We start from the raw sequence: 16,949 nt of genomic DNA, 5'->3' as shown, positions 1-16,949 counted from the left end.
AAGGTGTAGATGGAGGTCAGGGTCATGTTTGGGATCTTAAAGGTCTTTGATGTTGAATCTTCTAAAAAAGAAGAAGACAGAGATATATATCAAAACAACAACAATAATGAATAAAACATTATCATCATCAGTATATGAGTGTGTCGATGTGTATGTCAGTCAGAGTGTGTTTTTCAATGCAGGATGTCGAGCTCTACGGATGTGGTGGTGGCGATCTGCGTGATTTTCGCCATGTCCTTTATCCCTGCCAGCTTTGTCCTCTTTCTCATTCAAGAGCGTGTCAGCAAAGCTAAACACCTGCAGTTTGTCAGTGGGGTCAATCCTGCTGCGTACTGGGTGGCCAACTTCACCTGGGACATGGTACACACACACACACACACAACCGCAAACTGTATATTACACATGGCATGCTCTGTTTATTCCACACTTAAATTTCTTGCTCACTTCTTTAAAAGTGTGCTATAAATGATGTTTATACCTCACCAGCATTCCTATATGGATTCTGATTGGTCAGAAGGTGTTAATTTTCTATAACAGCAGCTCTGAGAGTAGATTTATACCAATCAGCCATAGCATTAAAACCACTGACAGGTGAAGAGAATAATATTGATTATCTCATTAAAATGGCACGTGTCAAGGGTCAGCAAGTGAACCGTTCTTGAAGCAGAAAAAAATGCATAAGCTTAAGGCTTATCTGAGTGACTTTGTCAAGCAGCAAAATGGCTGAATCCAGTATGTAGAGGTTAGTGTTTAGTAAAAATGCTCCATGGAAGGCCGACTAGTGAACCAGTGACTAAGCTCAAATGTAAGTGCAATGCAATGGCCAATAAATGCTAAAGGAGTCTTCAGGACAGAGAGGACTTTGCTCTTTTTCTGATAATATCTCCTGCCTTAATTATTTTGGCCCTAAACTCAGGACTAGTAGGATCATCGTCCACATATGATTATATTCTTTAGCCAAATGCTAATCCATAATCTCAATCGCTGTGGTCTGTTCCCTGGCCAAAACCTTATTCAGTTATGAATTACATCCCATTAACCCCTTGCCCATGTGAGAACCCTCTGCGTGCTCAGGGAAAATTGAAGAGAAGCACTGAGACGGCTAATTAAAAGCACATCGATTCAGCTCCGAATCCTATTCAGGAGACTTCACATTCATTACGCTGAGACGACCATTAGCATTTTCCAAATTGTACTGTTGGTCCTCGTCCTTCTCTAAATAATAGATGATGGAGTTCTTCTGTCTGGTGTAATGTGTATTTTAAAATGGAATAGGTATGTCTATCCTCTTCTGTTTTGTTTTCTTCTTCTTTCAGTGTAATTATGTCGTCCCATGTCTCATCGTCATTGTCATCTTCCTCTGCTTCCAACAAAAAGCCTACGTTTCGCCTCAGAACCTGCCTGCACTCGTGCTGCTGCTGGTACTCTATGGGTGAGTCCTTTCAAATTCAAATTCAAATTTTATTTGTCACATATATATATATATATATATATATATATATATATATATATATATATATATATATATATATATATATATATATATATATATATATACACACAGTATGACATGAGGGAAATGATTTTTCACGACTGTAAACATTTATAAAAAGTATTTGACAGAGATCCATGAAAAATAAAGATAAAAATAAAACTAGAGTATCTTAAAAGTATAAAAATAGAAAATAGAAAATGAAGTAAAATAAAATATAATATAGATAAATAAAAATAAAATAAAATATGAAAATATAGGTGTAAGAATATGAAAATATAGGTGCAAGTAGATAAATAAATAAATAAATAAATATATATATATATATATATATATATATATATATATATATATATATATATATATATATATATATATATATATATATATATATATACATACACTAACAAAGTGGTATACACACATATATACGCATAAATGCAGACATGAACGTGAAGGGATGTATGTGTATATGGCATATATTGAGGTGATCCAGTGTTTATCATTAAAGTGTCCATGTGCTGGAATAATTGTATAAAGTGACTTGTGCCAGTCCAGTCAGTTTGTGCAAATGTGCGAGGTTGTGCAAAGTGATGAAAAGTGATGGAAAAGAAGCAGAGAGAGTCCCCGTATCCGTATCAGTTCTAGGTGTTTCCTGGTTCAAACTCCGAATGGCCTGTGGGAAGAAGCTCCTCCTCATTCTCTCTGTGTTTGCCTTCATGGAGCAGAAGAGCTTCCCTGAATGCAGCAGAGAAAAGAGTCCATTGTTGGGATTTCTGATGAAGTCGTAAGATCTTGGCACAAAATTCAGGGACAACCAGGGGTTCAAATCCTTTCATTCTTTGTGTACTTTTAGAAAACATATACAGTGTATTAGGGGTGTACTACAGCCAGTGTATTTATTTGGTACTCTTTATATCCATATATCTACCCTTTAAACCTTATAATGGGTGTGGCCTAAACAGAAAGGTCATTTCCTTATGAGAAAGTTTTGAGTTTATAATTTTTGCCCTGTTTTTTTTTTCTGCATCTCTGTAAAACTGCTTTGTGACAAATGTCCATTGTTGAAAGTGCTACACAAATAAAACGGAAGTGAAGTGAATTAAATATGCTAATAGCAAACCACATGAGCCTAATCCGGTCAGTTTAAGATCATATACCGGATGTCAAAATGTTTGTGATGCTCGACCATCATGTCCTCATCAAAACAAAGAAGAGCATTCGCCCACTGTGTACCGTCTACAGAGGACAAAAATTAATTAAAAAAGGTTAAATTGACCTAATAGTAGATAACAATAAAAATTTAGTTCCATATTAATCTGAGATGTTTTTGCCTCTTTTTAGAGATAAGTATGTTTTAAATATTTTTTAAAATGAATTTAATTAAATTTTTGTTGTTATTATTATTATTATTATTATTATTATTATTGTTTCACAGTAGACTCGTTATATCAGATATGATTTATGCTAATAATCCTTTTTTGATTATATTCCACTTGGCTGAACATGCTGAAGTGTTCGTATCTTGTTAAAGGTGTGTGCTCATACATCTTGCTCATCGCATTATGTGTTTTGTAGGTGGGCAATCACACCAATGATGTACCCGGCCTCGTTCGTGTTCAGCATTCCCAGCACGGCGTATGTGGTTCTCACCTGCATCAATCTCTTCATTGGCATCAATGGCAGCATTGCCACCTTCGTCATGGAGTTGTTTAATGACCCGGTGAGATGCAAATCCATAGAAACACACATATACTCAGAGAGAAAGAAAGAGAGAGAGAGACTGTCAGTAAAAAGACATGGTTTAAGGACAGCTTGCTGTTTGGGACAATGCCAGAGTGTTATGAAGCGAGTTTGTTTATTAAGACAAAAGACCAATAACCTCACCACCTGGCCTACAGTGATGTAGTGGTTAGTGTAACAGCCTCTGGTGTCAGAGGTCCTTGATTTGATTCTGGGCATCTTTGCTTTTTAGCTCGCTTTGAGACATCAGCAGTACTACCACCAGTGGGGCAGTGGTTAGAGTGCTGTGGGGTCTGGTGTACAAGGTCCCTGGTCTGAGTCAGCGTATCTTTCCTTTTTCTTTAGCTCGCTATGAGACATTTATTGAGAAATTTAAGACAGGTATTTGATAACTCTACCACTTGTCCTGCAGTGTGGTAGTGGTTAGTGCTGTTAGGTCCCTGGTTTGAGTTGGGGTATCTTTCCTTTTTTTTAAGCTCACTTTGAGATATTTTTAAGCAAAAAGTCAAATAATCAACAGCATTACCTGTCCTGCAATGAGGTTAGTGGTTAATGCTTTGGGCTCTGGTGTGCAAGGTCTATGGTTTGAGTCCAGGTAGTCTGCTTTTTTTTAAGCTCACTTTGAGACAATTATTTAAGAAATTGCCAAGTAGCCCTTCCTGTCCTCTTAGTTCTGTAGGCTCTGGGGTGTGTGGTTCCTGGTTTGTGACTGGGTTTCTGATTTTTTTTTTTTTTTAGCTAGCTTTGAGAAGTTTACTAAAAGAAAATCCAATAAGCAACAACACCACATGTCCTGCAGTGGGGTAGTGATTAGTGCTACAGGATCTGGTATGCAAGGTTCATAGGTTTAGTCTGGGTGTCTTTGTTTTAATCACTTTACTGGCACTTGAGCCATTTATTAAGGCAAAATTCTAATAAGCAACCCCACCACCAATCTATTATACTACACACTACAGTTGTTGGCGTACAACCATGGTGTAGTAGTCAGTGCAATGGTCTTCAGTCTGATTTGAATCTGGGTGTCTTCCTTTCAGATTTACACATATTGCTGGTCATCATTGGACCATTTATTTAAAGGCTAACAAGCAACATGCCTACCTGTTGTCTAGTGGTTAGTGAAGGTAACTGACCCATTTAAAACAATAGTCCAATAAATAACAGCACCACCAGTGCAGTTGTGTATTGTTAATGCCATGGGCTCTGAGGTCTGTGGGTTGGTTCTGGGCATCTTTATTTTAAACACTTCACTGGAACACATTAAACCATTTGTTTACACAAAAAGTCAATTATCAACAATCTGTAGTGTCCTGTGTAGGGTAGTGGTTAGTGCAACAGCCTCTACTGTGTAAAGTCCTTGGTTTGAATCTGAGTGGCTTTGTGTTTGCTTTAAACATGTTGCCAGTGCTCTTGGAGCCATTTATTAAGACAATGTTCATGAGGTCAGGAATAATTAGACAAGGGTGAAAAGGTATGAGTTCTGGTAGTTCATCTGGATGAGCATTGTCTCTGGGCTGAGAGGTTGCTGGTTCAAACCGCAGCCAGGACTCTGGGCTTAGATGGTTCTGGATGAGCAACATCTGCGGTGACCACAGGGTGAGCTTCTGGATGAGTGAGAAGGTTCTGGATGAGTGAGGGGGAAGGTGCTGGATGAGCAAAAAGTGAGGGGCACTTCCTCTCCACCCTCAGGGTGAGAGTGGAAAAAGAAAGGGGTTATGGAGTTTGAAGAGAGAACTTCTTTTGGTATAACATTTAGGGTGCTTTAAAACCACATGTTTTATTGGGGTCCAGCAGCACCATTTTGGGCCTCCTCCTTCCCCCCATTCTTATGCTTCATCACACATATTTCAAAACACATAGCGTGGTGGGGATGCACTGGATTCGAACTAGCCACCTCTGAAGTGAGAGGCAAGGCAGGTAACTCGTATGTATGTCATAAGAATGCATGGGCTTGTAGCACATTTGTCTTTTAAAATGACACCCACAAACAAAAAAAAGTTGCACAAAAGATTGGTTATTGTGAGTGTGTTATTCACCCTTGTTCTACATGAAATCTCCAAATGAGATCTTTTGATTACACCATTAGATTTTTATTTCACTAATGAAGAACTACATTATTGTAGCTCAGTTTATTACTCGATTTTGCCTTCTGGTAAAATTAGAACCTTTATTGTGCCTGTATCTTTGACAACCCTGTTGTAAATGTGTGTGTGTGTGTAGCAGTCTGACACAACTTGCCTGTGTGATGTTAGAATACTGCTCTGTCTTCTCAGATGTAGAAACCGTGAGGATTTGTCCCACTTGTCAGGTCATCTGGTAAACATGCCATATAAAAGAGTCATGAACAATACCATCTGCAATACTTATGTTTGACTGGTATATTATATATACTATATACTATATTCCATTTATAAAGCTCAGTATATGAATTAAACCTGCAAGAATTATCACTACACTTGGCCTGTGTTAATGGTTTAATTAATTTTTGTTTTAAGTGCATAAAATAAAACTAATACTTATAAATGCAATATATTTAGTAAAGAAATAATACTCCTGATATTAAAAATAAAGCAAAAAATAAATAAATAAATAAAATAAAACATCTAAGATATATTGCACATTTCCTCTTGTGTAGCACATCACCGTTATTTATTTCTGAAACTTTTTTTTTTCTTTCTGCACAAGTTTCAATTATTATTTTTTATGATCAGAAACAAATAGAGAAAAATGCAAAAATGAATACGTGAAATTTACTATGTATATCGTGTTCCTCATTATTTACATTACGCACATTACTCACGTTGGCTCGTTATAAAAGGTAAATAATGGTGGCGGTTCAAGCCTCATGGGGAAACGTAGTCCATTTGCACTTAGGTAAGGAATCGAACAAAATAATATGTGATAATTATATACATGCAGATAAATATTTAAACATGTAAATATCCAAAACTATGTCTGAATATCCGTACCACCCTATTATAAAGAAGACGACGAAAGGCAGTACTCCCTAGCAGTGGTATGTCTGAATTCTCAGTATTCCTAAAATAAATAGGCAAGAAATTCACAGATGATCTACTGCATCTTTTTTAAGTGTAAGTGCTATAGACATTGAACATTGTTCCTTGCAGTTTTTGTGGGTATTATGATGCTGTAGGTCAAATGATAATGCCAAAATGTCCAGATTGCGTCCATACTACACACAGATACTGATCAGTATGTACGGTTTGGATGTCCGAGCAGCAGGTACTGAACCTAATGCAATAGGTACTGTCACATTAGACAGTTTCGGACACACTCCTTGCTTCTAATTAGACGTGATATGTGTTTGTCGTGATGTTATACCAGTTCCAGGTACCAGGAGAGTTAATAAGCATACATGACACACAGTTGTCAGACCACAGTTTCGGTCTCTCTCTCTCTCTCTCTCTCTTTCTGTCTCTCTTTCAAATGTTCAGATAGACTTTGGAAAAGAAGAAGGAAGTAATGGAACTGCTACACTTTCTCTAATGACCCATATATTGCAAAAAAAAATCAATAAAAAAAAATCAATAAATTTGATATATGTGTGCACCCCTGTACCCTTGTTAATTCCTGCATGGAGCAGGTGGCAGCAGCACAATGTATAAAATCTTGCAAATACAGGCCAAGCGCCTCAGTTAATATTCACATCAAGCACCGGAATGTGGAAAAATAAATGTGACAGGCTGGTTGGAATATCTCATAAATTGCATAAATCTTCTGGCAGTTTAACAAACAATACCTGCTGGAGTTCACATGAAATTGTATAAGAAATAAAAACAAAAGAAAAAAAACATCAAGTGAGCAGCAGTTCGACTTGATTTTTGCTGATCAGAGCGGTAAGAGGAGAAAAGCCAGGCTGCTTAAACTGGTAACTTTTTGCTCTTTATAACCATAGCGAGCATCTCACCAAATCAAATCTTGAGGAGGGTTAGCAATAACGGCAGATGACCACGTCGGGATGCAACACGAATCTGAGATTACAGCAGGCTAAGGTTTACCGTAACCTGAAGATTGACCAAAAATGTTTTGCTAATCTTCGCTATTCGGTGAATCCTGTCAGCACTCTTGATGTATTTATACAGTCAGTCAGTGTTAGAATGTTAGTCAGTCATCCTTAATACATGACTTAATAAAAAGTCTACATTGTGCTCACTTATGTTTATTAAATCATTGAATCATTATATAGCTTGCATTTAGCTCCATAGGCCAACGCTAAAGCATCTTCTCAATTATCCTCCTGAATCATTCTTCTCCAGTGTCTTCTGTCTCTCTGGCCTTTATATGGATGAAGATAGAGATGAAGGAAGGTTCCATGTGCTTTATTGACTGTGTTCATTTACATTTTCCCTCTGAGGGAAAAAAGTGGAAGAGAAGAACGATCGAGGGAAAAGAGCTCATTACGGGATGTCTTTGTATGTTTGGAGGCATAATTCCCTCTGCCTTTGGGTAAACCTATCAGGCATCTTCATATACTCAGTGATACTGATGTTGTGTAGTGTGCATGTGGTACACAAGTGTGTGTGTGTGTGTGTGTGTTAGCCTTGATATACGTGTGTGCCCCAGTTCTGCATGTCCTACCAAGTCCTGTGGGATGGGTTCATCCCCCCATGATTTGTGTGTGTGTGTGTGTGTGGGTGTAAGGACATATATATATGTATATGAAAGTGCATGCCATGCTTAAGTAATTACATTAGCATAATTTCTCATTTGCCACTTTAAAATGGAGTAGGTTTTCTAAGTAGGTCAGTGGCAGCGTTATATTCTCACTTGTGTGAGTACCTCCATGATTCAAAGATTCTTCTTTCACTGAACAACTTACATACATCTGGGGTAAGATTTAGCCCTCATACCTCATGTTCTAAGTCATTTCTAATATTCAAAAATTAACCCATCAAAGGGAAAAATATCTGATTCTCACAAAGTTTCCTTGCTGACAATGGGAACATTTTGCTATTAAATGTGTAAGTGTTGAGTTTTTAAGCACTAAATTAGCAAATTGTACACAATGTGATTAACTAGCATTTAGCATTTAGCTATTTAGGCCATTCTTATGGCTTCCCTTTATTTTTCTTTAATAGTTATAATTTTCTATAATTTGGATAACAGTGTTCTACAATGAAAGTGAACAATTTCACAATTTATCCTTTGGACTTCATTAAATTTGGATTTAATGTTCATGTTCTCATTGAGCAAGTGCTTTTTGGAATATTCAGGTAACATGACTGAGAGAATGTAATATGTGACTTTCATACACAATAGTCTCTAGAGTTTACACAAAATGGTGTGAAAAGCAAAAAATACAACCTGTGAGCAGAGATTATAGTCTATAGTAAGTCAAATAATCACTTGTTACAGCCATGGTGAGCAGAAAAGCATCTCAGAAGGTACAACATATCAAACCTTGAAATGGATGGACTACAACAGCAGAAAACCATATCAGAGGTTCTGCTTCTGGGCAGAGACTCTCTGAAACTGGACAGTTCATGACTGGAAAAAAAGACCAGGTGACTGTCCACTGTATGTATCAATGATAGACTCTTGTTTTTTGAGTGGAACTCAGTGTGGCTTTCTGCTCTTGTATCCCAAGCATCTCAAGGTTTAATGTGTTGTTCACGCTGAGATATTTTTTTGCTCATGATGGATGTAAAGAGTGATTATTTGAGCAGCTTGAATTACTTGAATCATTTCCACCCACAGAGCTCAGTCACTCAGTGTTTTTTGTTTTTCGCACCATGCTGTGTTGTGTTTAAAAATTAAGGAGATCAGCAGTTTCTAAAATACTCCAAGCAGCCCATCTGGCATGAACAATCATGTCATGATTATAGTCACAGAGATCATAATTTTTCCACATTCAAATGTTCCTATTAAAATGGACGGTGAGTAAATATCACTGTCTAACTAAATATCATTATCATTAAAATCATTTCCAAACATTTGATGCCTCAGTGTAAGCCTACATTTTTTTTGGTTAGCTCTCAGCCTGTTTTCTCCTTTGCCCATAAACTGAAAGTGCCAGTTTTTGATGCCATCACTAATGAATAAAACTTAACTGATGTTAATTCTGGGCATCTCTGGAGTTAAAATCGAACTCCACATAGATTTTATATAGTTTTAAAACTAACCTAAAACCAGAGAACCGGTCAGCAGGAAAGGGGGTGTGGCTTCCAAATAGTGTCAGTCAGTATTAGAGAGGACAAATCAGCTTGTTCTGTCAAGATTCCAATCATCTCATTTTCCATTTTTCTACTGGCAGGGAAACTATTACTTTGGCATATTTTTGAGTGGTACTTTGTACTAGTGTACAGCAAGTGTTAAAATGCTAAGCTTGGACACAAAGAAAGTAAGGAAGGAAGGAAGGAAGGAAGGAAAAGGAGGAGAAAAGGAAGGAAGGAAGGAAGGAAGGAAGGAAGGAAGGAAAAGGAGGAGAGAAGGAAGGAAGGAAGGAAGGAAGGAAAAGGAGGGAGGAAGGAAGGAAGGAAGGAAAAGGAGGAGAAAAGGAAGGAAGGAAGGAAGGAAAAGGAGGAGAAAAGGAAGGAAGGAAAAGGAGGAAGGAAGGAAGGAAGGAAGGAAGGAAAAGGAGGAGAAAAGGAAGGAAGGAAGGAAGGAAAAGGAGGAGAAAAGGAAGGAAGGAAAAGGAGGAAGGAAGGAAGGAAGGAAAAGGAGGAGAGAAGGAAGGAAGGAAGGAAGGAAGGAAAAGGAGGAGGGAAGGAAGGAAGGAAGGAAGGAAGGAAGGAAGGAAGGAAAAGGAGGAATGAAGGAAGGAATGGAATGGATGAAGGAATGGAAGGAAGGAAGGAATGAAGGAAAGAAGGATGGAATGGAATGAATGAAGGAATGAATGGAATGGAATGAAGGAATGGAATGGAAGGAATGGAATGGAATGGAATGAAGGAATGGAATGAAGGAAAATGATGATGGAATGAATGAATGGAATGGAATGAATGAATGAATGGAATGAATGAATGAATGATGATGGAATGGAATGGAATGGAATGGAATGGAATGGAATGGAATGGAATGGAATGAATGGAATGGAATGGAAAATGATGAATGGAATGGAATGGAATGAATGAAATCGAAGATGGAGAATGAATGGAATGAATGGAATGAAATGGATGATGAATGAATGGAATGGAATGGAATGGAATGGAATGAATGAATGAATGGAATGAATGGAATGAATGGAATGGATGAAAATGGAATGGAATGGAATGAATGGAATGGAAGGATGGAAAATGAATGAATGGAATGGAATGGAATGGAATGGAATGAATGAATGAGAATGAATGGAATGGAATGAATGGAATGGAATGAATGATGGAGATAATGGAATGGAATGGAATGGAAATGGAATGAATGGAATGGAATGGAATGGAATGGAATGAATGGAAAATGATGGAATAATGAATGAATGGAATGGAATGAAATGAATGAAATGAATGGAATGATGGAATGGAATGGAATGAATGGAATGGAATGAGATGATGAATGAATGGAATGGAATGAATGGAATGATGGAATGAATGGAATGGAATGGAATGGAAAAATGATGGACAAAATGAATGGAATGGAATGAATGGAATGGAATGAATGGAATGAATGGAATGAATGAATGGAATGGAATGGAATGGAATGGAATGAATGGAATGAATGGAATGATGATGGAATGGAATGGAATGGAATGAATGAATGGAATGGAATGGAATGATGAATGAATGGAATGGAATGGAATGGAATGAATGAATGATGATGGAATGGAATGAATGGAATGGAATGGAATGGAATGGAATGAATGATGAATGGAATGGAATGGAATGGAATGGAATGGAATGGAATGAATGAATGATGAATGAATGGAATGGAATGAATGAATGAATGGATGATGATGGAATGAATGGAATGGAATGGAATGATGGAGAATGGAATGGAATGGAATGGAATGGATATAATGGAATGGAATGGAATGGAATGGAATGAAGAATGGAATGAATGGAATGGAATGGAATGGAATGAATGGAATGGAATGGAATGGATGGAATGAATGAATGGAATGGAATGGAAGTGGAATGGACGAAGCGTCGAATGAATGGAATGGAATGATCAATGGAATGGAATGAATGGAATGGAATGGAATGGAATGGAATGGAATTAACCCCAATACAATGGAATGGAATGGAATGGAACGGAATGGAATGATGGACAGAATGGAATGGAATGGAATGGAAAATGGATGGAGAAAGGAATGGAATGGAATGGAAACAGAGATGGAGAATGGAAGAATGGAAGGAATGGAATGGAAGGAATGGAAGGAAAAGGAGGATGGAATGGAATGGAATGGAAGGAATGGAAGGAATGAAGGAAGGAATGGAATGGAGAATGGAAGGAAGGAATGGAATGGAATGAATGAATGGAAGGAAGGAAGGAAAATGAGGAGAAAAGGAAGGGAGGAAGGAAGGAAGGAAGGAAGGAAACAGAGGAGAGAAGGAAGGAAGGAAGGAAGGAAGGAAGGAAGGAAAAGGAGGAGAGAAGGAAGGAAGCAAGGAAGGAAGGAAAAGGAGGAGAAAAGGAAGGAAGCAAGGAAGGAAGGAAGGAAAAGGAGGAGAAAAGGAAGGAAGCATGGAAGGAAGGAAGGAAAAGGAGGAGAGAAGGAAGGAAGGAAGGAAAAGGAGGAGAGAAGGAAGGAAGGAAGGAAAAGGAGGAGAGAAGGAAGGAAGGAAGGAAGGAAGGAAGGAAGGAAGGAAAAGGAGGAGAAAAGGAAGGAAGGAAGGAAGGAAGGAAAAGGAGGAGAAAAGGAAGGAAGGAAGGAAAAGGAGGAGAGAAGGAAGGAAGGAAGGAAGGAAAAGGAGGAGAGAAGGAAGGAAGGAAACGGAGGAGAAAAGGAAGGAAGGAAACGGAGGAGAAAAGGAAGGAAGGAAGGAAAGAAGGAAGGAAAAGGAGGAGAAAAGGAAGGAAGGAAGGAAGGAAGGAAGGAAGGAAGGAAGGAAGGAAGGAAGGAAGGAAGGAATCAATCAATCAATCAATCAATCAATCACCCATTCCAGATACTCAAGCATTCACATTACTTCCCATGCTTTGTATTTACACATATATAAAAAGTCACACATTTAGTAAAGCTTAGTTAATTGGGTTAATAAAACAGGCATAGCATGAGATTGACAAGCTTCCACTTTCCTTAATGTAAGAAAAATTTATTTTTCTTTTAGGCATTTTCTATAAGCAACATTATATAACAATTTATTTTTTTACCCAAATGAGCAACTGATGTAGCCAAAATTCTGGTACCAAGGTAAGTAATATCATAGACGCATATCTACCTAACACAGACCGCTGGATCTATAGTAAAATATCCTCCACTCTCTCTACTAACAGGAAAGTGTACTACACACACAAAAGTGTGTGACGTTCCCACTGAGATACCTCTGTTTTATTTTCCTCTACAGTCCTTATATTCCCCAAATCCCCTGTGGTAAAATGTCTCAGTGGGAACGCTCTGTGTGTGTGTGTGTGTAAATGTGAGTGTAGAAGAAGTGGCGGAGGAAGTGCTAGAGGAAATATGGATCACCTGAGTGCCTGAGAGAATTGTGCGCTGGAGATGATTTATGAGTTTACGACAGGAGTTTGAGGGAAGCGGCCCGGGTTTGCTCGGCGGAGTCTGATGCCCCTCTGCACGCTTGGCCTGATGAGAGAGAGGAGTGCAGATGGGATTGGATGTTTCTGGCATTAGTCACAGCGTTAGCGTTGACTTCTGTATCCGTTCGCTCCTTGATCTTTTACACAATGAGCTCACTGTAAAGCTGTACCTAGATTCAGTGTGATGTCAATATATATATTTTTTGGAATAGCATGTGTTTTATGAGGAAGGGGTGTGGCTTAACTGCTTTATGCAAATGAGATACAAAGCAGTGGATTGACTATTAATGAGAATGAGGGCAGAGGAACTGAAGATGCTTCATTTTGCTGTCTTTTTGTGCAGATAATTATTTCTTGTTGAGATTGGGAAATAGTTTGTAATAACAGGTGGTAGTGGTAGCTCAAGTGGTTAAAGCTCTGGGTTATTGACTGGAAGATCAGGGTTCAAGCCCCAGCACTGCCAAGCTGCCACCACTGGGCCCTTGAGCAAGGCCCCCAACCCACCCTGCTCCAGGGTTGCTGCTTAATGGCTGACCCTGCACTCTGACCCCAACCCCCATGTATGGGATTTACTAAGAAAGAATTTCACTGTGCAGTAATGTATACATGACAAATAAAGACAATATTAATTAATTAATTAACATACAGTATGACAAATGTCTTTGGAGATTTATTACACCACTGTTGAATTCTCGAATCTGATTGGTCAAAAGTCATCTTTAACAGCGGTTGTTACTATAGGTTGTTGTTCTTATAATAACATAAAAATCTCCTGATTGGCAAAAAAAAATGTTATGTAAGAATGAAAATAGGAAATTTAGTGAAACAAATATAGATGGGAATATCTTCAGAACAGTGGACGTTCTGTTTTTTATGGATTTATTGTTGTTTTAAAGAGAAAGAAAACAAGAGTCTGGTTTATGGCAATTGTTTATGGATGCTATTATCAATAATATGAGATCTGACATTACAAAACATTTACTGTACAGACTGTAAAAAAGTTTGGCGTGTCATATATGTTAACTAGACTAAAATATGGCTGAAACCGTTAAAAGAAATCCTCGGTAGTCTTTCAGATGGTCCACTTTATGGCTCAGTATTTTCAAATTGTCAGGCAGAGAACTGTAATGTTAAAGATATTTATACAGTCGAAGCCAGTTTCCCTTTTTAATACAAGACTGTCTCTTCTAATGGAATAATTTATAGTGAGGTTGGGGAGTGTTATATAAAATCGCATGCCTCCACATCGCTAAAAATAGTGCAAACTCCATTGTAGATCTTGCGCGCTAAAAGGACGGTGTCTTCAGTGGTCAACATCGCAGATGCTATCGGTCAACAATGCAAATTCCTGCCTCAAAAAGTTGAAAGTTTCTCTCTCTCTCTCTCTCTCTCTCTCTCTCTCTCTCTCTCTCTCCCTAATGGCATGAATGTTGCCATCATGTTATTCACCACCTTGCATTGTAGCAATTAGGTGTAACAGAAACAGACTAATGGCAATGGAAGGATTTATTGATCTCTCTCTCTCTCACTCACACATACAGCATTGCTCTGGGGTGAAGAATATCGGCAGCCTAATCGTCTGAATTCACCAGTCCACAAATTCACTTTTTTTTTTTTTTTTAGTCATAGTTTTACCTTTAAATTAGCCACATGGCCAGTGAGAGGTGGCTAACAGCTCTGTACTTCATGACAACCAGAAAATATTGTGAGTCAGAGGTCAAAGGTCATGCTGGAAATATTGTGATTCTGTGAAGTTTGTATTTAAGTATTGGAAAGTCGTAATTGCGATAAAAAAATGCAACTCTGATCTCAACTCAGCACTCAAAGAAAATCCCACTCGCAGATACAACTTTGCAGTTGTGTTCAACTCGCAAATACAATCTTTCCGACATAGATGAGATGACACACGGACTGGAAATATGGAGCTTCTCAGACCAATGATCTCTTCTAATGGCCATCTTTTGTTGGCTTGGAAATCTGTCCACTTTTATGGTATGCAGTAAAAGCAAAAGTGCTTATGAACATACATATGTGGTATTTTGGATTCTGATGCTCACTAGCACAAGCCACCGTTTCTAGATTTTTGCACTTTGATTTGTATTTATTGATTTAATTTGTCTCAATAGCCAGTCTTCTAGTTCATACCAAATCTCCTCCCTTTACCCCCGTCCTAGATCACCAAATATTCCATACATATCTCCCTAATAACATGGATGAATTTCAGCAAAATATACTGTAGTAGAATGGCTAGTTCAGAAAAGTGTGGGTTTATTTTCAGCTTCAGGTTCAAAACAGACATCTCATCTGTTCAAAGCCCATGACACTAGTCAAAACACTTTATCATATTTTTAGCCATAACCTTTAATGATTTAACATTAAAAGCTAACTGTTGTCATTATTCAACAACGCTGAACTCAACTCAGCACTCAAAGAAAATCCCACTCGCAGATATAACTTAGCGGTTGTGTTCAACTCGTAAACACAATCCTTCCGACATAACTTGAACGCACCAATCGAATATTTTACATCACAGAACCCTTTTCTGATGAATATATTGCAGAAACAGCTGCAGAGCCCAATGCAGAACACACTGTATTTCTACATAACATACAGAACTCCGAACCTACTGAACCTTTCTTTTGCTTTGGAAATAAAATATATTAAGCCTTGATCTCCAGCCGTATAGCTTTCTTCTCTCTCTCTCTCTCTCTCTCTCTCTCTCTCTCTCTCTCTTTCTCTCTCTCTCTGTCAAGAAAGGCAGGTGGAAGCTTTCAATCACTCTGTCATAAACTTGACTTCCTCTGTGTGTGTGTGTGTGTGTGTCTTCACAGAGACAAAAGTTGTTGCCAAAAAATCCATGTCCTCATAATGTAACAAAATTAAGAGTACACTTTAATTAACTCTGTGTGTCTGTGTGTGTGTGTGATAAGAATTTCACACAGCGTACAGATGCAGTGATATGCGTGTTGCTTAATTATGGGTATTAATGCAGTTGCTTTGTTCCTGCCACACTTGGTGGCATGAAGTACATACACACACCAACTCACACACACACACACCAACTAATATTTGACACTTTTAATGCCACACCATATAATGTGTCAAGGTTTTTTTTTCCCTCAGCTAATGTCTCACCCGCAATCTCTCTCTTTTTTAGAACATTACTGATATCAATAACATAGTGAAGCAAGTGCTGTTGATCTTCCCTCACTTCTGTCTGGGTCGTGGCCTCATTGATATGGCCAAGAATCAGGCCATGGCAACAATTTATCTCAGTCTGGGTAAGAAACACACACACACACACACACACACACACACACCAATCAACCAACCAACCAATCAAGGCCAATTACCATGAAATGTCATCAACAACTAGTACAAAAAACAACTACAATTGCACCATGTTTTAAAAAAAAAGAAGACATTTTTATTTTGACTATTATGCCAAATTGTTTTGTCTATATCCATCTCAGAGATTAATCAACTGGTGACCCACCTCTCCCCCCATACTATCCACTAGCTAATCCACTATCCCATCCTTTGTTTTATCCTCTAATGCAACTTCTAATCCATCCACTCTTCCATTACTTATTTTATCCCCTGATCTATCTACTGCCACATCTTCTAATCCACTTTTAGTCCATCCATTAATTCCATAGTCAATTCACTAGCCCATACCCTGGCTAATCCACTATCACATCCCATCTCTTAGTCTATAGATCACTTTAGCTGCAAAAAGACCTGAGTAGCCTAGCAACTTGACTTGGTAACGTGGTTACATAGCTAGCTTTCAGTAACATTATTATTAGTCTAGGAAAGGAATAGGATTGACGTTATGTGAAATGTTGTTTGCTTATTATTCTGGGTTACTGTTAAAAGACATGGACTCTGGAAGATCCTCATTGCTTGGCTAAATTATCCTACATGGTGGTCTAGCCTTAAATGATCAGACATGCAGTATACACTGTACATACTGTATATCAAACTCAGTGTTTATACTACACTGAAGGCATAGAAGTCACTTTCTTGTTTGTGGGCATGTTCAAGACAGTATTTAAAAGGCCAT

At 38.1% G+C, this 16,949-nt stretch overlaps 1 protein-coding gene across 5 annotated transcripts in view; it reads left to right on the top strand.

The window, feature by feature from the left end:
• LOC131349275 (phospholipid-transporting ATPase ABCA1) overlaps positions 1-16,949 on the top strand; it is a 160,837-nt gene that overhangs the window by 117,770 nt on the left and 26,118 nt on the right. For 4 of the 5 annotated variants that reach the window (XM_058384830.1, XM_058384828.1, XM_058384831.1 and 1 more), the window contains exons 37-40: positions 183-360; positions 1,317-1,432; positions 3,071-3,215; positions 16,041-16,164. In XM_058384830.1, coding sequence (XP_058240813.1) covers positions 183-360; positions 1,317-1,432; positions 3,071-3,215; positions 16,041-16,164 — 563 coding nt within the window. The remainder of the gene's footprint in view (positions 1-182; positions 361-1,316; positions 1,433-3,070; positions 3,216-16,040; positions 16,165-16,949) is intronic. The other variant, XR_009204058.1, reaches the window with a different exon arrangement.

This window comes from Hemibagrus wyckioides, linkage group LG29 (assembly GCF_019097595.1).
Source record: "Hemibagrus wyckioides isolate EC202008001 linkage group LG29, SWU_Hwy_1.0, whole genome shotgun sequence".
Classification (NCBI taxonomy): domain Eukaryota; kingdom Metazoa; phylum Chordata; class Actinopteri; order Siluriformes; family Bagridae; genus Hemibagrus; species Hemibagrus wyckioides.
The sequence above is the reverse complement of the archived record's forward strand: the minus strand, read 5'-3'. Positions and strand labels throughout refer to the sequence as shown.